This window comes from Bidens hawaiensis, unplaced genomic scaffold (genome assembly GCF_021521415.1).
Source record: "Bidens hawaiensis isolate Kalapana, Puna unplaced genomic scaffold, B.hawaiensis_p1.1 tig00002754_1, whole genome shotgun sequence".
Lineage (NCBI taxonomy): Eukaryota > Viridiplantae > Streptophyta > Magnoliopsida > Asterales > Asteraceae > Bidens > Bidens hawaiensis.
Window position 1 is genome coordinate 386,922 of NW_027491148.1, and position 23,962 is coordinate 410,883.

Here is a 23,962-nt window from a genome sequence, read left to right on the forward strand (position 1 = left end):
CCTGCGACGGAGAGTTACATATTTGGGACCGTTCCAGTCGCTTCGTTTTGGGCTAACGATAACTTATACCATCATGGGTACTATCTGGGTGATGGAATATATCCAGAGTATGCGATAATCATTAAAACATTCAGATAACCCGATGGATGAAAAAAGACAGTACTTTAAGAAAGTGCAAGAGTCTGCGAGAAAGGATATCGATAGGTGTTTTGGTGTTCTTTAACAACGATGGCATTTTGTTAAAAATCCTTGTCGTCTATGGTCTTTAGAAAGAATGAAATGTGCTATGTATGCGTGTATTATAATGCATAACATGATCATCGAGGACGAGGGAAGAACAATATGTCCAACTTTTATACCGAACCCGGATCCACCACGAACTCCAGCAAGCATGGAGCAAAGACTCGAAAACTCGGATTTCGTGCAATCAAAAGAGATACATAACGCACTAAAGGGGGATTCGGTCCAACATCTTTGGATGAATCGGCGTTTTCCTGGTGAAAACGATAATCAAAACGAGGGCAACAATGAAGACGATGATGAAGACGACGACGACGAGGGCGAGATGATGAAGACGAGTTGGGCGAATACGATGAAGACAAAAACGACAACGAGTAGTTTTTTTCTATTTTAATGTAATATTTATTTTATAAAATATTATTGTTATTTGATTATTTTTTTAATAAAAAATTTAGAAAAAACAAAAAAGTGTACAAGTGACTGGGCGCCACGTGACGCATAATGCCCGATAGTAAGGTTTTATAACTACGTTCTGTTTTTGTAAAAAAACTATAATTCTAGACGGGATGTAAGACACTACTCCCCCTTTTCTAAGATAAGTTGGGCTAAAATAACTAAAGATTACAGTTGCTTTCATTAAAGAATTGGGAAGCAGAGAAAAACGATCTTAAATAAACCCTAAAAAATAAAGATGGATGAAGATAATAATAACAACGAGATTGAGTACGATGTGAATGCTAAGCTTGACGCCTGTTTGGATCTGGGTGTTCGTCGGTTCGTGTACTCGTCCGCTGCTGGTGCTTTTGCCGGCCTTCTTTTCTTCCGTAAGCTCTTATTCTATTGATTTAATTGCTAAAGTATTATTATTATTATTATTATAACACTGCAATTAATCAGCTTAGTGATTGTTTAGAAATTTTACAACTAAATTACCAGTTGTATGAAAATCAAGAAATGTCAGTGGATAATAAATAATGCTACAATCTAGGTTAATGCCTTGTGTTGTTTGGGGATGGTCTTATGCAATCTACTTTCTTGTATTCTTCTTCTGTCTTAGAAAATCATTAGCTTTTCATTGCCTGTAATCATTTATGGATATTTAGGTTATACTCAAAATGCTGATCTGTTGTTTACTTTAAGTGACTATGCTGACTGTCCAAGAAAACAAAGTAGCAGATCTGTTGTTTACTTTAGTTTGACTGGTGTATACTGTTGACAATCGTCAATGGAAGGCGGGCGGTGTCGTTAGTATTGACGACAACTGCAAAATAAAACAGAAAACTACACACGAACACAAACACCACATCAAACAGAAAAATAAAGGGACACGAGATATTTACACGGTTTGGTCCAAACTGACCCACGTGCACGGATGCAACTAGCGAGGCAGTCTTATTACTTTGTAGGTGATGAGAATTACAATTACTTAGGGGATGTGTATATAATCTAAATAGTTGCGGTTTCTCTAATTCTAAAACTTGGGGCGAAAGAAAATTCCTAAAATAAATCGGCTAGCATGCTGGCAACAGGCCAATATACACAAGTTATGGCCGAAAATAAGATTAGGGTTAGGGCCGGCTTGTCTTTTCCCCATCAGCCGCCACACACTTTACAACGATCCCTAAATGAGACATCTACCCTCTATTTATACTTGCTGCGTGCTGATTTCTAGACACTTATTAATCTAGGAACTTTTAATATTAACTATGTAGATATCTAGAGATCTATAATATCTAGTCTTTACAAGCCATTCTAGTGCTGAAATAGAGTTTTGTGACTTTGTCATGGCTTGATATTTTATGAGTATTCTGGGCAGCCCTTGGTGCCTACAAGTTAGTTCGCGAACTTCCAAAACTCGAGAATCATGACTTCATTTTAGGCGGGCTGTGACATTGCTGCTGAAAAACGTAGCGGGTCATGATGGGCTACTGAAAAAAGAAAGATAATTAATAGTTTGTAACCCATGACAATGTTGCTGCTATTATTGTTTTGTCCTTCCTCTTGCGTGGCAGATCTAGTTCGTGTCATTCTCTCTTCCCTCTGCTTTGTTGTTCCCGTCGGATTTAGTTGCCCAACTATTCAGATGATTCAGAAACGCAATTGAATGTTGATTCATCTTCAGAGTTGCAGATCTATATACTCTCTTTCTAATTCCGGCAATCCACATGTTGAATTTTCCTACATTAGTGAGCATCTGTTGTGGCTAATTGAGCCACTTTCAAATTCCGGCAATCCACATGCTGAATTTGCCTACATTAGTGAGCATCTATTGTGGCTAATTGAGCGTGTGCCTTTGGCTCAATTAGCCACAACAAATGCCTCTCGTTTGTCATTGATGTATGAAAAATTGAATATGTGGATCCCTGAAATATGGAAGAATATAGATATGGAATTCTGAGGGTAAATTAACTTCTAATGGCGTTTCTGAATCGTCTGTGTCAAAGAGAGAGGGTAAAGAGGAAGGACAACATCAGCAGCAGTTGAGTAATCAAATTCATTGAAGACGAACCTGGAATTAGATCTAGCGCGGCTGAGGAGGGGTACGAAGCAACAACACTGTGATAGACTGATAGGTTAAAGACTACTAAAACTCGTTTTATATCATCAGCCCATCTTGACCCGCGTACTCTTTTTCCTATGTTTAATTCTGCCCGTTTTTATTGGGTTTTAGCAAGATTATCAAAGTCCAAAATAACCAATTATTAAGGAAAACGCAGCGGAAGATATTAGTTTTAGATCTTGTTTTTACCAAACACATAAACCCGTTTATGTTAAACCCAAAACAGGATCCATATACGATTATCAAGCTATCAAGAACACAACCATAGGGTGTTTATCATACATACCTTCAAGTCTAGAAAACCGAAAGGGATGAAGGTTATGAACGGCTAGAATCCAAGGAAAGGACTCCTCAAGCTTGTATACCCGATAAGCTCCAACAAACGCCTTTGGTTGCTAGGATCCAACACTTGCAAGAACAACCTTGCTTTTCTTCTTCCTCTTGTTCTCGGTTCCGATGGGAGAAGAAAAGAGAGAGAGAGCAATGTGTGTGTGAGAGAGTGTAGTGTGTTGTGTTAGAGAAAATCTTACACACCCATACATTTTATTTGCATGCTATTGAAAACAACAAAAGGAAGAGAGAGAGAGAGAGGAGGGGCCGGCCCCCTTAAGGGGTTCCCCCCCCCCACCCCAAAAAAAAAACTCAAACCCGATTTTTGTCATTCTTTCAAACACGTTTTGTTACTTATCGAATAAATAACCTCTCTCGTAAATTATCCATATAATTTATTTTACACACAAATGCAAATATTTAGAAAACCAATTTTCCAAATATATAAGTGTTGATATTATTACTTAGATCAAATCTAATAATAAATATCGTGGCGTTTGTCTAGCTTGTTATTGGGTATGACCCGACTTGGATCAATACGTACTAGCCACATCAACTCAAATATGTGTCTTGGGCAGATCAATTCCAACAATCTCCCACTTGCACAAGATACATAGAGGATTGATGCAAATATCAAATATCGTCTAACAACGGTTTACTATCTCTAATACGCATGACGAAGTGCCATTCAATAATATCATCCCTTTCAAGTCCCATTTTGAAAATGATTTAGGTGAAAAAATCATTTATCCTTTTGCCACAAATGTCATGTTAAATCCAGAGACACAGAGTGATCATTCTCTGTTGATTTAACTTATCAGGCCTTAGACATTTAACTCTCAACGAATAAGAGGGACAAATCCCTTATTGACTACATACGTCTCTCACTATCACCTTGTACTATACTTGAGCTCAGCCTTATGTACTGACATATTTCAGAGCAGCGAAGAACTAAGTCAAAGTATAATAGTCGATGAATATCAAGACCCAATATGTATCTCAGGTCGGAGGATACTATGATGTTCGCCTTTACTCAAATTTACTTATGATCACAAATCACAAGGATTCCATGCAGTAAAGTTGAGGGCGGGTCAATCCAATATTTATCCCATAAATATCTATGAACCTTGGCAGCAACCCTTTGCTATATTCATACCTCATGAATATCTACCAATCCAAGTTCATAATAGTCTTACTTTCATATTTGTTCCCACAACTATGATCGACTACGGACGTTTAGAATAATTCAAATTATTCACGGGTTTAAACATACTAAAATGGAACATAACTCAAGAACATGACCATAACCAAAACCATATGATTGAGTTAAAATAAGATTGTCCCAATATCCAAATACAAAATTTTGATCAAATCCAATCACTAGAATATCGAAGTCCTAAGGCGCAAGTATGACCCTCATGCTTCGGCCTTTCAAGGAGTTTCGTGAGTGGGTCCGCAATGTTTTGATCAGTGTGAACTTTGCAAATACATATCTTTCCTTTTTCAACTTCATCCCTTATGTAGTTGAATCTCCGCTCAATGTGCCTAGTCTTTTGATGTGCACGAGGTTCTTTGATTTGAGCAATCACACCCTCGTTGTCACAAAAGATTTCTAGAGGGTCCTGAATGGTACGGACCACTCCTAGATCAGCAATGAACTTTCTAATCCATGCAGCTTCTTGAGCTGCCAAGGAGGCGGCGATATATTCAGATTCAGTGGTGGACAAGGCTACCACGTCTTGTTTTGCGCTCTTCCAGGAAACAACACCACCATTGAGAACGAAAACATATCCCGATTGTGATCGAGAATCATCTCGATCAGTTTGGAAGCTCGCATAAGTGTAACCCTTTACAACGAGTTCCTCCTCACCAGAGCCATATATAAGAAACATATCCTTAGTCCTCCTAAGGTATTTCAATATGCTCTTAACAGCCATCCAATGGTTAGTTCCCGGATTTTGTTGGTATCGACTTGTCATGCTCAAAGCGCATGACACATCCGGTCTAGTGCAAATCATGGCATACATGATGGATCCTATAGCAGATGCATATGGGATTCCTCTCATTTTGTCTTGCTCATCCTTTGAGCTTGGACATTGAGAAGCACTCAACATCGTTCCTCTTTGAATAGGTACCAAACCTTTCTTAGAATTTTTTGAACCTTTTTAAGATTTTGTCAATGTATGCACTTTGATTCAAACCTATCAACCGCCTTGATCTATCCCTATAGATCCTTATTCCTAGAATATAGGCGGCCTCACCAAGATCCTTTATGGAAAAGCAACTTCCAAGCCAGGCTTTTACAACTTCCAAGGTTGGAACGTCATTTCCAAATAACAATATGTCATCGACATACAATACCAGAAAGGTAATGATGCTCCCACTAGCTTTCTTATACACACAAGCTTCATCAGCGTTTTTGATGAATCCGAATTTCTTAACTTCATCATCAAAACGGCGATTCCAACTCCTAGATGCTTGTTTCAATCCATAGATTGATTTCTTTAACTTGCATACCTTTTTAGGATGTTGTGGATCGACAAAACCTTCAGGCTGAACCATATAGACATCTTCCTCAAGATGGCCATTTAGAAAAGCAGTTTTGACATCCATTTGCCATATCTCATAGTCATAATATGCGGCTATGGCAAACAATATCCTTATAGACTTTAGCATTGCCACAGGCGAGAAAGTTTCATCATAATCAACCCCTTGAGTTTTAGTGAAACCCTTTGCTACAAGTCTAGTTTTGTAAGTATCCAAGTTTCCATGCATATCAGTTTTCTTCTTGAAAACCCACTTACTTCCAACCAGTTTGGAATTTAGAGGTGGAGCAACCAAGTCCCAAACTTGGTTATCATGCATGGATTGCATCTCAACATTCATGGCCTCTAGCTATTTGTCACAATCAGACTGTGACATTGCATCTCGGTATGTGGTTGGTTCATCCGAATCTACCACATAGCATCCATCCATGAAAAAACCATATCTCTCAGGTGGGGTGCTAATTCTACCATATTTGCGAATGTTTTGTGTGTTTTGATCAACCATTTGATCATCATCAACAACCTCTTGTTGATTTCTAGTGTCAACCAAACGTGTATCGGCTTGTGGTTCTCGATCCTCCTCGAGTTCCACAGTTCTGTCAGTTCCTTCCATAAGGAACCTTCTTTCCAAGAACTTTGCCTTCCGAGCTATAAACACTTTATGCTCGTTTGGATTGTAGAAATAATATCTCATCGAATCTGTGGGATATCCTACAAATATACACTTAGTGGATCGGCATTCGAGTTTATCAGGGGTGTAGATCTTAACATAAGCCTCACAACCCCATACCTTTAAATATGATAATGATGGAGCCTTTCCATGCCATATTTCAAAAGGTGTCCCATCAACTTTCTTGGTTGGTGCCATATTTAAAATACGGGCTGCGAAGATCACTGCGAAACCCCAAAATGATAGAGGTAACGAGCTTCTAGCCATCATGGATCGAACCATATCTAATAATGTTCGATTCCTCCTTTCAGACACACTATTATGTTGTGGTGTTCCAGGTGGAGTAAGTTGTGAGACAATCCCACTACTCCTAAGATGTTCTAGAAACGCATCATTGAGGTATTCACCTCCTCTATCGGAACGTAGTACTTTGATTGTCTTGTTGAGTTGATTTTGTACCTCATTTTGGAAGACTTTGAACATTTCAAAGGCCTCATTTTTGTGTCTTAACAAGAACACATACCCATAGCGACTATAATCATCGGTAAAAGTAATGAAGTATCTTTCACCATTTCTTGTCATTGTCCTAAAAGGTCCACATACATCCGAATGTATGATGCCTAATAAGTCTTTCGTCCTTTCATTTGTTCCACTAAAGGGCTCTTTGGTCATTTTTCCCAATAAACAAGATTCACATTCATCAAATGAATCAACATTTGATTTCAAAAGACCATTCTTTCGAAGTGTATGAATACGATTCTTGTTTATGTGACCAAGACGACAATGCCAAAGAAAAGTATTACTCAAATCCACTTTGAGTCTTTTGGTGCTAGCTTGGTACGAGTTATCAATGTATGAGTCATCATGAATTAATTCATAAATGCCATTAAACAGCGTCGCTTTAAAGTAAAATACATTATCCATGAAAACATAAATACCATTGTCAACAAACTTAAAATCATAACCAGATATTTCCAAACCATTTGGAAGCTTTAAAACATAATCTCCTCGGGCTTGGACGTCAACCTTTGCTCCATTGCCCATGAAGAGACTTATATCTCCTTTCTTCACATCATTTATTCTTTTGAACCCTTGCAATGAATTGCAAATATGAGTTCCACATCCAGTATCCAATACCCATGTGTTAGAAGAAACAATATTAAGATCAATGTGGATCATGAAAGTTGTACCTGAGGTTTGCCCCGCATCCCTCTTAGCTTTCAACTCCTTGAGATAGGTTGGACAATTTCTCATCCAATGACCAATCTCACCACTACCAAAGCACGGATCCTCAGCGCTAACCTTTAGCTTCTTTGGTTTTGGTTCCGCCTTTGCCTTTCCCTTGAACCCCTTCTTGACTTGCCCCTTACCCATAGCAACCTTTGCTTTGGGTTCAGGGTGATGCCTCTTCTTAGAGCTACCCTCATTGATCGCAAGAACGGGTGAAACCTTTTTACCCATGCCGGCTTCGGCTGTCTTAAGCATTGCGTGAAGCTCACCAATGCTTTTGTCCCATCCGTTCATGTTGTAGTTCATGACGAATGTCTCAAACCTTTTAGTTAGGCCGTTCAGGATCAAATCCGTGGCTAACTCTTTTGAGACTGGACAGTTAAGCCGTTCAAGCCGATCAATGTGGCTTTTCATCTTAAGCACATAAGATGATACAGATTGGGTTTCTTCCATATGACATGCATGAAGCGCTCGAACCGTTTTGAAACGCTCAACCCTGGCTTGAGTAAGGAACATTTCCTTAAGCTGGGTTATCATGTCATACGCCCCATGATTCTCGAAATCCTTTTGGATCTCGGGAATCATTGTTCCCAACATGAGGCAAGAAACTTGCACCGAATCTTCGGTGTATTTTAGCCAATCCGCGTAGGCATCCAAGTTGTCAACATCGGGTTCATCGGGAATAGGGTCGTCTAAAATATAAGACTTCTTTTCTTGCTTGAGAACAATTCTCAAGTTTCGATACCAGTCCATGAAGTTATTATAGTTTAGACGATCATTATCCATAATGGATCTCAGTGATAAGTTATGCACAGGTTGGATAATTGCGTTCGGTGCGTTGTTTGCGGCCATCTATAAAAGAGTTTAACAAAGTTCAGTTTAGTATTTTCGATATAAATAAAATTTTAATCTTTAATACCCTTTAATGTCTCCAAGACAATTATTGATTAAAATCTAGAACCCAACGTTTCATTCAAATAGTAGTTAGGTGACCTTTATCCTACTATTCGAATTAACAAGGTAGTCAACGCTTGACGATTGCAACCCTTTGCAATTTCTAGTTTTATGGGATCGGTTAAACATCATATGTTTAGTTGGTATGTTTAATCCCATCAACACCTTTGAATGCCATGTTAAGGTGACCCTATAGTCATGGTTTTCAAATCAAGTCGTCCTACTTACACACACGTGTGAGTTTACACATACAAGTGGTTAGGTGACCCTAAAGCCAAAAGTATTTGTAAAACCACCTTAAGATCACAAGCTTTCTTAAATGTGGTTAGGTGACCCTACCCCACTATCAAGTCTACAAGTGACTTAAGTGTCGTGTAAAAGGATGGTGTTTAACTTGTTTATAAAAGGGATTTTAGTTTTCAAAATTCTTGATTGGAAAACTATTTATTGTACCTTCCATTTGCATGCATTCAAATGTATGGTACCTTTGAAAACCAATTTTCAAATTCCTTTTAATAAAGCCCATTTTATTATGAAATCATTAACAGTTAATAAAACCAATTTTATAACTTAATAATTTCAAAGGAATCACTTTTATGATAGTTGTCGATTTTAATTGTTAACATCCACACAAGATAAAACAATAAAACTAAAACAACCAATCAAGCATAAAATACAAACACATGTTCATAACCATAGCCACCTAGATAGATAACACTTGTTGACCGAAACAAGTGGGTCAAAAGGTCTCTCCTAAGAGACGAGCATGACACAAGGTAGAAGATGGTAAACTCCCACTTGACTCCGCATCCAAATGCTTTAAGCGTTCACTTCTTGTTGTGATCCATCTTCTTTATTTGGGCTCCGATTTGGGCTCCAACCAAAATGGTGTTGTAGTTGCATCTTCTTTTACAAAATATATCATAATACATTTTGTCTAATAAAAGAAATACAACTATCCTATTTATTATTACAAACCATTTGAAAGAATAAATAGATTACAACCCGAATAAAGAATATTACATCCAAATGTACAAATCACAAACGATAATTCTTCAATATACACAAGATCATGGCTAGGTAATGAACATCCACACAAACAGGTCAACCTTTGACCAGGCAGGTCAACCCTTGACCAGAAATGGTTCCCCTTTCCCTCAATTCTCGGCCTAAAACAGAGAACACATAGTTCTCAGCCAGAAGACCAAAGCTTCAGAGTTTTCGGCCCGGAAACTTTGGTTCACCGAGAACCTATTGTTCTCGGTCAACACTGAGAACCATGATTCAACATCATTAGTTCTCGGTCCAACCGAGAACGTGTTTTCGGTCAACCGAGAACAAGAGTTCTCGGCCAGACCGAAAACAACCCAGAATCTGCCCGAACAAGATTTGGTAACCAAATGACCATTTTTCTAGATTTTTACCACATGCATGTATGGTATGAACTTGGAAAACAAGGGGCAACCAAAATGCCTAAAGTCCTCGGCCAAAATGGTAAAAAATACCATCAAACCCGAGCACTTTAGAACCCATTTTGAAGCATGTAATCGTATAAGCGGCTCTTGATGCCATTGTTAGGTTTTAGCAAGATTATCAAAGTCCAAAATAACCAATTATTAAGGAAAACGCAGCGGAAGATATTAGTTTTAGATCTTGTTTTTACCAAACACATAAACCCGTTTATGTTAAACCCAAAACAGGATCCATATACGATTATCAAGCTATCAAGAACACAACCATAGGGTATTTATCATACATACCTTCAAGTCTAGAAAACCGAAAGGGATGAAGGTTATGAATGGCTAGAATCCAAGGAAAGGACTCCTCAAGCTTGTATACCCGACAAGCTCCAACAAACGCCTTTGGTTGCTAGGATCCAACACTTGCAAGAACAACCTTGTTCTTCTTCCTTTTGTTCTCGGTTCCGACGGGAGAAGAAAAGAGAGTGAGCAATACGTGTGTGAGAGAGTGTAGTGTGTTGTGTTAGAGAAAATCTGACACACCCATACATTTTATTTGCATGCTATTGAAAACAACAAAAGGAAGAGAGAGAGAGAGAGGAGGGGCCGGCCCCCTTAAGGGGTTCCCCCCCCCCCCCACCCCAAAAAAAAAACTCAAACTCGATTTTTGTCATTCTTTCAAACACGTTTTGTTACTTATCGAATAAATAACCTCTCTCGTAAATTATCCATATAATTTATTTTACACACAAATGCAAATATTTAGAAAACCAATTTTCCAAATATATAAGTGTTGATATTATTACTTAGATCAAATCTAATAATAAATATCGTGGCGTTTGTCTAGCTTGTTATTGGGTATGACCCGACTTGGATCAATACGTACTAGCCACATCAACTCAAATATGTGTCTTGGGCAGATCAATTCCAACAGTTTTAACTCAGGCTAAATATGTCCAATTGTCAGAAGACCTGAACATATTTCGTAAAAGCATTTTTCATGTTAATTGCTATACCATGCTAAGTTAAATCCTCTGTTAAGTTATTAGTCTGAGGAAACGTAATCACTGTTAAGTAATTGTAACATTTTGAATTGAAAAAATTACTCAGCTCATCATACTATGCTAAAAAAAAAAAAAAAAAAAACTGTTTGGGTCAGTCTGTTTAAGTTATTTAACAAACGTAACGGTTTTTAATATTAACGTTAGGGTCTCCTGTTACACGGTGGGCGTCGATAGCTTTTGGTGCTGGAGTGGGTATCGGATCTGCATACTCGGTTCCGACAAGCTCCAACAAACGCCTTTGGTTGCTAGGATCCAACACTTGCAAGAACAACCTTGTTCTTCTTCCTTTTGTTCTCGGTTCCGACGGGAGAAGAAAAGAGAGTGAGCAATACGTGTGTGAGAGAGTGTAGTGTGTTGTGTTAGAGAAAATCTTACACACCCATACATTTTATTTGCATGCTATTGAAAACAACAAAAGGAAGAGAGAGAGAGAGAGGAGGGGCCGGCCCCCTTAAGGGGTTCCCCCCCCCCCCCCACCCCAAAAAAAAAACTCAAACCCGATTTTTGTCATTCTTTCAAACACGTTTTGTTACTTATCGAATAAATAACCTCTCTCGTAAATTATCCATATAATTTATTTTACACACAAATGCAAATATTTAGAAAACCAATTTTCCAAATATATAAGTGTTGATATTATTACTTAGATCAAATCTAATAATAAATATCGTGGCGTTTGTCTAGCTTGTTATTGGGTATGACCCGACTTGGATCAATACGTACTAGCCACATCAACTCAAATATGTGTCTTGGGCAGATCAATTCCAACAGTTTTAACTCAGGCTAAATATGTCCAATTGTCAGAAGACCTGAACATATTTCGTAAAAGCATTTTTCATGTTAATTGCTATACCATGCTAAGTTAAATCCTCTGTTAAGTTATTAGTCTGAGGAAACGTAATCACTGTTAAGTAATTGTAACATTTTGAATTGAAAAAATTACTCAGCTCATCATACTATGCTAAAAAAAAAAAAAAAAAAAAACTGTTTGGGTCAGTCTGTTTAAGTTATTTAACAAACGTAACGGTTTTTAATATTAACGTTAGGGTCTCCTGTTACACGGTGGGCGTCGATAGCTTTTGGTGCTGGAGTGGGTATCGGATCTGCATACTCGGATTGCTCTCAGAAATTTGACGGGTCAACTCAAACTTCTTCCAATGTTGTTGAGGCACTAGTTGATAAGGTTGGTTGTTGCCACCATCAGTAATATGCCATTGGTATTGAAATTTATATACTTTCTGCCTTTCTGGAACAATTTCACTATAATTTTTTTTTTGTCAATTTTCAGGACTGAGAAAAGAGGGGTTGGGGATTCATGTAAAGTGTGTGATGGTGAAGGGTGTTGATGTCGAATGACCCAAAAATCAAGTGAAATGGATTTTGATTTTAACAGTTTGTGTGAATCAGAAGAGTAAGAATTGCGGCAATGTCATCTTGTTACATTATTTCACATGCATATGATGTACACTTATACCGGTTTTGACCTTTTGAAGTCAGTGTTGTGTTTAATCGAATGTTTGGTAAATTTCCCGGGTGTCTGAAATATGGTTCTAACTTTTCAAACCGTTGAACTGGACCAAGAATGGATTGTAACTGAGGCTATTTTGTTTGATTTTTAGTTCTTCAGTTTGAAGCAAATATACCATCTTTTGACAAATATTTAGAGCTTATAAGACCAAGAAGATGTTGCAACTTGGGGGGGAAAAACTGGTTCTTGGTTCACTTTTACAGTTTTTTAGGGAGGGTTGTTTAATGAGCAAGTTCAAGTCAAGCTAGCATCGACCTGGACTTGGGTCGGTAATAATATAAGTTGAGTTGAGTCAAGCCAACTTGGTATGATCAGCTTCCAGCGAAACTGTCTTTTAATAAGTTCACTAACATAGGGTTTTTAGTTCTTTACCCATAACATCAATGTTCAGTTAGTTTTTTTTTTTTTCTTTTAACAAGTTAACAGAGAACAAAACACAACTACACAGCAGCCACCTAACCACTTTGAACTCTAACATAGCTATCTGCCCACCATCAAATTCTGGCCATCCTTCACGGCTCCACCCCCACCGCTCTCCTAGTCTCCACCCTTCTATTCAGAGTTTAGTCCTTTGCTTAATACTTCAGTGTAAGGTAATTAGATTCGATCGAAGATGTAATGCAACGTTTTCAAAAGATGAAAACTCGGTAGAAATCTATAGGTAGTTTTTTTAGTTTAAAATAACAATCGTATCTATTTTATGTATGTTTTCGTTTTTATGACGATGTTTGTTGTTTTTTTTTTTTGATAATTTATCGTATTTTTATTATATAATGAATCTTACATGACCGAACCGTTGAATTGGCCCAGACTGTTGAACCGATCCGAACCTTGCCCGAAAATTTTTATGCAAGAGAATCAAAAAATAGTGAACCCACTGAAAAAAATTCCTGGATCCGTCACTGGGTATGATACTATATATTTCCAATCGAGCATCTTTGTATTCGGCTCGTGTCCATATGTAGAGCTTATAAGGCCAACAATGTGTCGCAGGATGACTTCATGATTCATTTCTTACTAATGTTTAAGGGGTGTTTGTAATGTGGTGATCATGTGAAATAATTAAAATTAGACACTTATTAATGAACTAAAATGGGGTATTTGTAATGTGTTTTTTAAGGTGACCAAGTGAGATAATTAAATTTGACACTTATTAATGAACTAAAACAAAAAAGAAAAAATATATTTGAACTAAAACAAAGGAGAAAAATTATTCGTAAAGTTAAAAGTAACTTTTTTTTACTTAGATAATATCATAAGAAATGTTGTGAGAGAGGGATGAGCGTTACGTGTAACATCCCGAAAATTCTAAAAATAAATAATTAATATATTATTTATTTAAGATGAAAAAGTTTATTTGAGTTAATAGAAAAATAGTAAAATGATAAAGATGTAATATTAAGTAGGCTACTTAGATGTAATTAATTATGGACCAAAAGGAAAGATGGGCTTAAGGTCCATGGACTTAAGGGAGTATAAATACCCCTTAAAACCCTAATCCTTTCTATTTTCATACATCTTCACACCATAGCCTACACCATCAAAACACACACTTAACCCAATTCCGTTTTTGAGAAAACCACCCGCAAAGACACAAAGATTCTCGGAGATCTAGCCGTCGGATCGGTCTCAAATTTTAACTGAGTGTTCATGGTATATAAATGAAGATTTACACCGATTAAATCTTCGATCAGAGGTCTGGAAGTCAGATTTTTATCAGAAAAACCATAGCAGCTCAAAAGTGAAGATTCCGGCAACTGTTCAGCTGTTCCGGTGACTGTAGCGGTGGTTTCCGGCAAAGGTGAGCTGATGAGTTTGTAGATCGGGACGAGACGGTTCCGGGGCCACTTGAATCATTCAAATCGGAGTTTGTTTGATATGGTTTTGAGCATCTCGAGTGATTTCATACAAAACCTCAAATGTACGTTTTTGTTAAAAAAAAAAGCTTACCTTTCATGAATGGATTTACATGAAAATTGGTAGGATAATAGATCAGGTCATGATTATTGATAAAGTAATGAACTTGATAATAAACGGGTTAGTTGGTTCGTTTCGCGTAAGACGAGTAGCGTTCGATTTGGGAAAAGGACGGGTAAACGAAGTCGGTTTTGCATGAAACTTAGTAGGATAGTAAATCGAGTATAGTTATACCATAAAGTGGCAAAATTGAGGATTAAAATGGACTTAACGAACTCATGGTTATGAACGGCTCGTTTAAAAGAAACCCTAGATCTATTCTCTAACGTTCACCATAAAGGTTCGTGCTTTATCTTACAAACGGGTCAGGTTTAGACCGCAAACGGTTAAGGGAACGTTTAGGGCTAAGGCCAAATCATAATATGTGTATTAAGGTTGTGAAATGTGTGATGAGACGAACCCGCGAACAACAGTCCAGTAACTTCGCTTGTATATAAGTTCGCGATATGTATATGTTCGCTTAACGTATAACTTCGCTCACTAATAAGTTCGTCTGCAGCTAAGTTCGCTGCTGATTAACTTCGCTATACAAGTTCGCTTGTGTTAAGTTCACCACTAGTAAGTTCGCCTACGTGCAAGTTCGCCTACATGTAAGATCGCTTATACATGTAAGTTCGCTTGTACATATCAGTATGTTCGCTTACATTGAAGACCCGAATACATGGTGATTCGTATATGTATACATATATGTGCATACACTTAATAGCATGCATTGTATGGATATAATACTAGAACGTTAAAATAAAGCAAAACCATAAATGCTAAGTAAGAGTAAGCTAATACTAGACCACTAGGTTGGATCAGACGAGTATTGTTACATGTACCTTATATACAGTTAGCAGAGCTCAGTTAAAGAAGGGAATTACCATAACCGGAGAAAGGAACAGAATCCAGGTGAGTTTCTAGCCCCATTCCTTGTTATATTTTTGGGGTTTTGTGCATACTCGATGTGATTTGTTAATACACTTATCCTAAGTGATAAGTGTATGCCCTATGTGATATATGTGAACGGTATGAAGGATTGCTTGTCGGTACGTGAACGATATTTGGATATTGCACGTACTGTCAAGTTATAGTTATGAATATGAATGTTATGTATAATGTATGAATGATTGCTTGATGGTACGTGAACGATCTTCCGATATTGCACGTACAACCAAGTTATAATTATGAATATGAATGTTATATATGAGCTATGAATGATATGTATGTATGTTATGAATGAATGTAAAAGATAGAAAGGTAGAAAAGGGACTGGACCCTAATAATATCCAACGCAGAAAAGGGACCGAGCCCTTTAATAATCTCGAGGCAAAAAAGGGACTGGACCCTAATATATCCAAGGCAAAAAAGGGACTGAGCCCTTTAATAATCTCGAGGCAAAAAAGGGACTGGACCCTAATATATCCAAGGCAAAAAAGGGACTGAGCCCTTTAATAATCTCGAGGCAGAAAAGGGACTGGACCCTAATATATCCAAGGCAGAAAAGGGACCGAGCCCTTTAATAATCTCGAGGCAGAAAAGGGACTGGACCCTAATAATATCCAAGGAAGAAAAGGGACTGAGCCCTTTAATAATCTCAAGGTAGAAAAGGGACTGGACCCTAATAATATCCAAGGCAGAAAAGGGACCGAGCCCTTTAATAATCTCGAGGCAGAAAAGGGACCGAGCCCTTTAATAATCTCGAGGCAGAAAAGGGACCGAGCCCTTTAATAATCTCGAGGCAGAAAAGGGACTGGACCCTAATAATATCCAAGGCAGAAAAGGGACCGAGCCCTTTAATAATCTCGAGGCAGAAAAGGGACTGGACCCTAATAATATCCAAGGCAGTTAAGGGACTAGACCCTAATAATATCCAAGGAAGAAAAAGGGATCAGACCCTAATAATATCCGAGGCAGAATAGAATAAAGTAAAGTAGAAATTGAATTATGAAAGTATGTAAGTATGTATGTAAAGTATGATATGTGATTAACTAGGACCCACTCAGTGTAGCTGACTTTTAGTATGCACTTAGGTGAGTAGGATGAGGCAGCTCACTTGAGGGGAACATGTGGCATTAAATAAGAGGCTGGCATCGGAAGACTCGAGACGTTTATTAGTTTATGTTTAATGTTTTGTTTATTTTAAAAGACAAAGATGTTTGTTTAAGACAAGATATGTAACGTTATATGAATGTTTTATTTCCATGAATGTTTTTATTAACTCTGATTATTAGAACTATGTTAATGAGTAAATCCAACATCCAAATGTGAGGTACCGGTAATGGGGCCTTACAAGTTGGTATCAGAGCAAAGTTCGAGAGATTTAAGCATCCTACATGCTTAAACTCGAACAGAGAACGAGGTTTAAATAAGAAAAGGAAGAAGATGCCAGTCCAAGAATGCCATGTGTCACTCAAGCAAGCTCAGTAAAGGTAAGATGTATGGTTAAGCAATAATGTATATTGATGTTAGCTTAATTGCTATAGAAAATAATGTTTGTATGCTAGCTTTATTGCTAGAAAATGAATGTGTGTATGCTTGCTTAATTGCTAGGGATACGAATGTAGGTTATATGTATGTTTACATTATTGCGTGAGTAGTAGAAACTAGCACAAGTGAAATCATAAAGGGAAGTATGTAGAACCTGAGGAGTAGTGTAAAGAGTTAATTACACTTGGCCACTATCATTAACTACTTACCTTACGAATCATGTGCTAAATAATTCCTAGAGTGATAACGTTTATGTTTCATTAGAGATAAGATAGATGACCGATACAAAGGAAGTCGTACTGGACGCTGCGGTAAGATACGTTCCAACCAGACACCTGTTGAAGAAGGTGTGACAAGGTAATACACGAAAGCAATAGGACTTCGACTTTAGGAAGTAAAGAAGAAGGATCACGCCTGGAGCTTGTAATCATATACACCAAGGGAGTTTCTCAAATGTTTCGCACTACAATGCCAACAATGTTCACTCAAGCATCAAAGGTAGCCCGAATTGTGAAGTCCAAATGGAAGTAGCATGAAAGAAACAGAGATAAGACAACTAGGACGAGTCAAGACAGGTAGTATGTTTGCAATAGTTAACTCCATAAAGGAACTTGTTGGGATCGGGAGTAACGAAGCTAACGATGAGGAAGCGGAGGTGATCGAGAATGACAGGTGATTGTCAAGATATCCTGAGTGAACATGCATGAAGGGATGAGGCTACATAGTGTAGCTTATATGAAAGAAGACGCTAAGAAGAATGTAGTTGTGTACCTGAGACCTTATGGAAGAGACCAAAAGCGATACTTTCGTTAAATTTGAGGATGGTTAAGAATTGTAAAGTAGAATCAGAGGGACGTGAGTTCCTTGCTACTCTTTATGATTGACCTTAAGAGAGTCCGATGTCGTTTGGGAATGGATTTGACGTTTGAGCTTAAAGCTCGTATAGAAGGTAAGAATAAGTTGATAATGTTTAAGTCTTTGGATGGCAGTACAGTGACGATTTATGGTATTAAGGAAATTTCAAGGCTTAACGTCATTCCGATGATAAAAGCTGAAGGTTTGTTAATGCGAGGGTGCAGTGCCTACCTGACGTATGTTGTTGCTACGGCAGACACGAAAGAAATGAAAGATATTCCTATTGTGTGTGACTAACCAAAAGTGTTCCCAAAGGACCAACTGGGGTTACCACTGGAACGAAAGGTATAATTCCAGATAGAGTTAATGCCAGGAGCACAGCCCGTTGCGAAAGCACCTTACCGCCCGGCGCCGTCCAAAATGAAAGAGTTAATGTCCCAACTACAAGAACTCCTCGAAGAAGGTGTTTTATGCCGGGAATTTCCCTACGGGGTGTATCGGTGATGTTCGTGAAGGAAAAAGACGGAAGTATGAGAAGGTTTATAGATTTCTACAAGTTGAACAAGCTTACTGTGAAGAATAGATATTCGTTGCCACAAATTGATGATTTGTTTGATCAAATGCACGGTGCGAGTTGGTCCTCGCAAATAGACCTCAGAGCAGGCTATTAACAGTTGAAAGTGAAAGAGGCAGACATCCCTAAAACAACGTTTCTGACACGATATGGACACTAAGAATTACTCGTGATATCGTTTGAATTGAAGAATGCTCCAGCAACATATATGGTTATGATGAATAGGGCATGTCATCCGATCTTGGACAAATCTGACATTGATTTTGTTGATGATAATCATGAAATATTCAAGGAATAAGTCCAATCATGCTGAACACTTGAGAGAAGTGTTTTAGACGCTGACGAAAGAGTAATTGTATGCTAGGTTTTCAAGGTGCACCATTGATACATGGATACATTTTCAAGTAGAAAGAACAGAATACGAGGCAAGGAGATGGGCAGGGCTGATAAAGGATTATGACCGTGAAAACAAGTATTATCCCGGAGAGGCTAAAGAGGTCACTGACGCACTAAGTCGTAAAGGTGGAGAGGTTATCACGACAATTAAGCCGTATAAATTAGTTAGTACTTTGGATTGCATGAGAGAGATCCACGAGATACAACTAAAAGGTATAAAGGATGAGAGAAAGATGAAAAAATAAATGAATTCTCTAGTTACACCGAGAGTTGAAAGATAATACTTATGATGTGAAAATCAGATTTGGTCGCCTGAGGATTCTACGCCATGGATATCTTCGAGGCCAAATCCTAGATGAAGGTCATAAGTCTATATGTCAGTTATAATGAAGGCGTATACTAATAGAAGTGAAATGCTTAAGAAGAAGTCAAATGAAAATGAGTCAATGGTAGGTGACAACTGTGGATAGACATGATACTTTGCCTACACGGATAAGAACAAACCCAAGCGTTACGAATGTGGAGCTGACAGTCACACCGCAAAAGGATGCTAGAAAACAGGGAAAAAAGGTGGAAAGACATGCGAGGAAAGCGTAGATATGGTTTAGACTTATGTCTACCTGAATTGAGTCTTGACACAAATGATTAGTGTGTAATTGATAATCACGTGATCATGGAAGGGAAGTCCTCTGGAACGAAAGGATAGAATGGTAGTATAAAAGAAGGTCAAGACGTACCGGAAAGGAAGACGGTTAAGGTAATTGGTTATGATAGATCAGCTAGTCTGATATGTAACGGCAAACATCAATGGATTCATAGGAATACGTGAGGCTAGATTAGTCAAGAAAGAGGGAGATGTATCATCATGGACTTCATGATCATGCTACCTTGGACAGCTATAACTCATGAACCTAACATGTTGATGCAGAGCAGAGAATGAATGAAAGTATAAGTGGTGACTTAAGGAGTTCTCCGACAAGTTATGCAATGGATACGCTCAAGAATTGCAAGAAGTGTTCTCTCTCAAGGAATAGACAAAGGGATTTTAAGAAGTAACACTTATGGAGAAACTGGGTTTCCTTTTTGGAATTAATATGTTTTGAACGTATTGCAAAGCAGTATATTTTCTAAAGGTTGTAACCGGACGGAATGATCATTCAGTGTTAAGTGTAATGATATTAAGCGCAATGTTTCTATTTAAAGGACAAGAAAGAAGAGTATGCTTGTGGAAGTGATATGCACTTGCAAAGTCTGGATAAGGAAGCGTATCACCTAGAACTTCATGGACAAGCTACCTAGAAAGCTAAAACTAATTAACATCACTCATTAATTGTAAGACAAAAGATAAACCGGTAAGCAAGGAAGCTAAAGAAAGGGTGTGAATACAGGAAGTATTCATTTTTACAAGGACTAAGCAGGTTTCAAGGACGAAACCTCTTCTAAGGTGGGTAGACTTGTAACATCCCGAAAATTCTAAGAATAATTAATTAATATATTATTTATTTAAGATGGAAAAGTTTACTTGAGTTAATAGAAAAATAGTAAAATCGGAGTTCGTTTGTAGATGGGTTTGTAGATCGGGACGAGACGGTTTCGTGAGCTGATGGGTTTGTAGATCGGGACGAGACGGTTCCGTGGCCGCTTGAATCACTCAAATCGGAGTTCGTTTGATATGGTTTTGAGCATCTCGAGTGATTTCATACAAAACCTCAAAGGTACGTTTTTGTTAAAAAAAAAAAGCTTACCTTTCATGAACATATTTACATGAAAATTGGTAGGATGATAGATCGGGTCATGATTATTGATAAAGTAATGAACTTGAAAATAAATGGGTTAGTTGGTTCGTTTTGGGTAAGACGAGTAGCGTTCGGTTTGTGAAAAAGAACAGGTAAACGAAGTCGGTTTTGCATGAAACTTAGTAGGATAGTAAATCGAGTATAGCGATCCCATAAAGTTGCAAACTTGAGGATGAAAATGGACTTAATGAACTCATGGTTATGAACGGCTCGTTTAAAAGAAACCCTAGATCTATTCTCTAACGTTCACCATAAAGGTTCGTGCTTTATCTTACAAACGGGTCAGGTTTAGACCGCAAACGGTTAAGGGAACGTTTAGGGCTAAGGCCAAATCATAATATGTGTATTAAGGTTGTGAAATGTGCGATGAGACGAACCCGCGAACAGCAGACCAGTAACTTCGCTTGTATATAAGTTCGCGATATGTATATGTTCGCTTAACGTATAACTTCGCTCACTAATAAGTTCGTCTGCAGCTAAGTTCGCTGCTGATTAACTTCGCTATACAAGTTCGCTTGTGTTAAGTTCACCACTAGTAAGTTCGCCTACGTGCAAGTTCGCCTACATGTAAGATCGCTTATACATGTAAGTTTGCTTGTACATATCAGTAAGTTCGCTTACATTGAAGACCCGAATACATGGCGATTCGTATATGTATATGTGCATACACTTGATAACATGCATTGTATGGATATAATACTAGAATTTTAAAATAAATGAAAACCATAAATGCTAAGTAAGAGTAAGCTAATACTAGACCACTTGGTTGGATCAGACGAGTATTGATACATGTACCTTATATACAGTTAATAGAGCTCAGTTATAAAAGGGAATTACCATAAACGGAGAAAGGAACTAAATCCAGGTGAGTTTCTAGCCCCATTCCTTATTATGTTTTCGGGGCTGTGTGCATACTCGATGTGATTTGTTAATACACTTATCCTAGGTGATAAGTGTATGCCCTATGTGATATATGTGAACGGTATGAAGGATTGCTAGTCGGTATGTGAACGATCTTCGAATATTGCATGTACTGTCAAGTTATAGTTATGAATATGAACGTTATGTATAATGTATGAATGATTGCTTGTCGCTACGTGAACGATATTCGGATATTGCACGTACTGCCAAGTTATAATTATGAATATGAATGTTATATATGAGCTATGAATGATACGTATGTATGTTATTAACGAATGTAAAAGATAGAAAGGTAGAAAAGGGACTGGACCCTAATAATATCCAAGGCAGAAAAGGGACCGAGCCCTTTAATAATCTCGAGGCAGAAAAGGGACTGGACCCTAATAATACCTAAGGCAGAAAATGGACTGAGCCCTTTAATAATCTCAAGGCAGAAAAGGGACTGGACCCTAATAATATCCAAGGCAGAAAAGGGACCGAGCCCTTTAATAATCTTGAGGAAGAAAAGGGACTGGACCCTAATAATATCCAAGGCAGAAAAGGGACCGAGCCCTTTAATAATCTCAAGGCAGAAAAGGGACTGGACCCTAATAATACCCAAGGCAGAAAAGGGAACGAGCCCTTTAATAATCTCGAGGCAGAAAAGGGACTGGACCCTAATAATATCCAAGGCAGAAAAGGGACCGAGCCCTTTAATAATCTCGAGGCAGAAAAGGGACTGGACCCTAATAATATCCAAGGCAGAAAAGGGACCGACCCCTTTAATAATCTCGAGGCAGAAAATGGACTGGACCCTAATAATATCCAAGGCTGAAATTGGACCGAGCCCTTTAATAATCTCGAGAAAGAAAAGGGACTGTACCCTAATAATATCCAAGGCATAAAAGGGACCGAGCCCTTAAATAATCTCGAGGCAGAAAAGGGACTGGTACCTAATAATATCCAAGGCAGAAAAAAAGACCGGACCCTAATAATATCCGATGCAGAATCGAATAGAGTAAAGTAGAAATTGAATTATGAAAGTATGTAAGTATGTATGTAAGGTATGATATGTGATTTACTAGAACTCACTCAGCGTAGCTGACTTTTAGTATGCACGCAGGTGAGTAGGATGAGACAGCTCGCTTGAGGGGAACACATGGCATTGAATAAGAGGCTGGCATCAGAAGACTCGAGACATTTATCAGTTTATGTTTAATGTTTTGTTTATTTTAAAAGATAAAGATGTTTGTTTAAGACAAGATATGTAACATTATATGAATGATTTTATTTCCGTGAATGTTTTTATTAACTCTGATGATTAGAATTATTTTAATGAGTAAATCCAACATCCTAATGTGAGGTACCGGTAACGGGGCCTTACACTATGGCCACCCACCTGCCACCTCACCCACTGTAGAGGTAGGGTACAAAACCCACCATTAAACATAACAAAATTAACCCCGCCAGTCATATGGCTTAGGCGCCATACAAGGACCCTGGCGCCGAATGTCATATCCTTTAGTAATTAAACATTCCCTAACACACCTTGGGAATGGGAGTGCCTAAGATTTCCATGAGTGTGGTACAAAAAGGGAGGATATTCATCATTAATCACACCCAACCAATAAAGGACGGAGAACACATAGTCAATAATACGACATGTCAACATCAAACGACCACCACTCCCACCAACTATCCTTAACACACGTCCAAGGAACCTGATTGGTGGGAAGCTTGACATGGCAGTTGGTCATACCCTCTCTCTCCTCGCCAACGGTTATAAATACTCGATTACCTTCAAACAGTAGAGGGATCCAACATCCTTAACTTACTCTCATTTTCTTTACAAGTACTATACATATCAATACTGATTCTCACGCCGGAGGGTGGTTACGAGAGGATCCCCCCCCCCCCAATTTCCCTCGCAAAGAGCTCATGGTGTTCTATTTTGTAGGTGTATCACTCATTTTTGCCAAAGAGGAGTATAACCCATCGTGGGAAATACCTAATCATCACCCTTGGACTAAGAAATTAGACAAAAAGGGGATTTCGTGTTATTTCATTGGCGCTATCCGTGGATTTTTTCTAGAACAGTGATTATAACAAAGTTTTTGGTTCAAGTAAGCGGAAAAACACCCACAAAAGCGGTTGGATAGTCGTCAAATGCCAATCAAGATGAAAACCTAGAAACTGCCGCCGTAATGGGTAGTGTTGAAAATATCGTTAGTGCGTCCACCCTTCGACCAACCATTACAGCATCGAACAAAACAAGGTCACGGCCACAATCGCAAATACCCCTGCCGCCAAGCATCATGGCTTGGTGGGAAGGGGAACAAGAAAAAATCTTGGCTAAAATGCAGGAAAAAATATCATCTTTTGTCCATCCTAGAACCTTGTTCGGCGGAGA

At 38.2% G+C, this 23,962-nt stretch overlaps 1 protein-coding gene and 1 pseudogene across 2 annotated transcripts; one reads left to right on the top strand and one right to left on the bottom strand.

The window, feature by feature from the left end:
- Positions 1-931: 931 nt before the first annotated feature.
- On the top strand, positions 932-12,563 carry LOC143620958 (MICOS complex subunit MIC10 pseudogene; annotated as a pseudogene). Its single transcript, XR_013151427.1, has 3 exons — positions 932-1,064; positions 12,101-12,237; positions 12,343-12,563. The product of XR_013151427.1 is annotated as an MICOS complex subunit MIC10 pseudogene (transcript).
- LOC143620970 (uncharacterized) lies at positions 1,431-9,532 on the bottom strand. Its single transcript, XM_077092522.1, has 3 exons — positions 9,412-9,532; positions 7,327-9,381; positions 1,431-1,501 (listed from the first exon to the last, which is right to left on the bottom strand). The coding sequence occupies exons 2-3, from the start codon at positions 8,426-8,428 to the stop codon at positions 1,431-1,433; spliced, it is 1,173 nt and encodes a 390-aa protein (XP_076948637.1). The 5' UTR covers positions 8,429-9,381; positions 9,412-9,532.
- Positions 12,564-23,962: the final 11,399 nt, after the last annotated feature.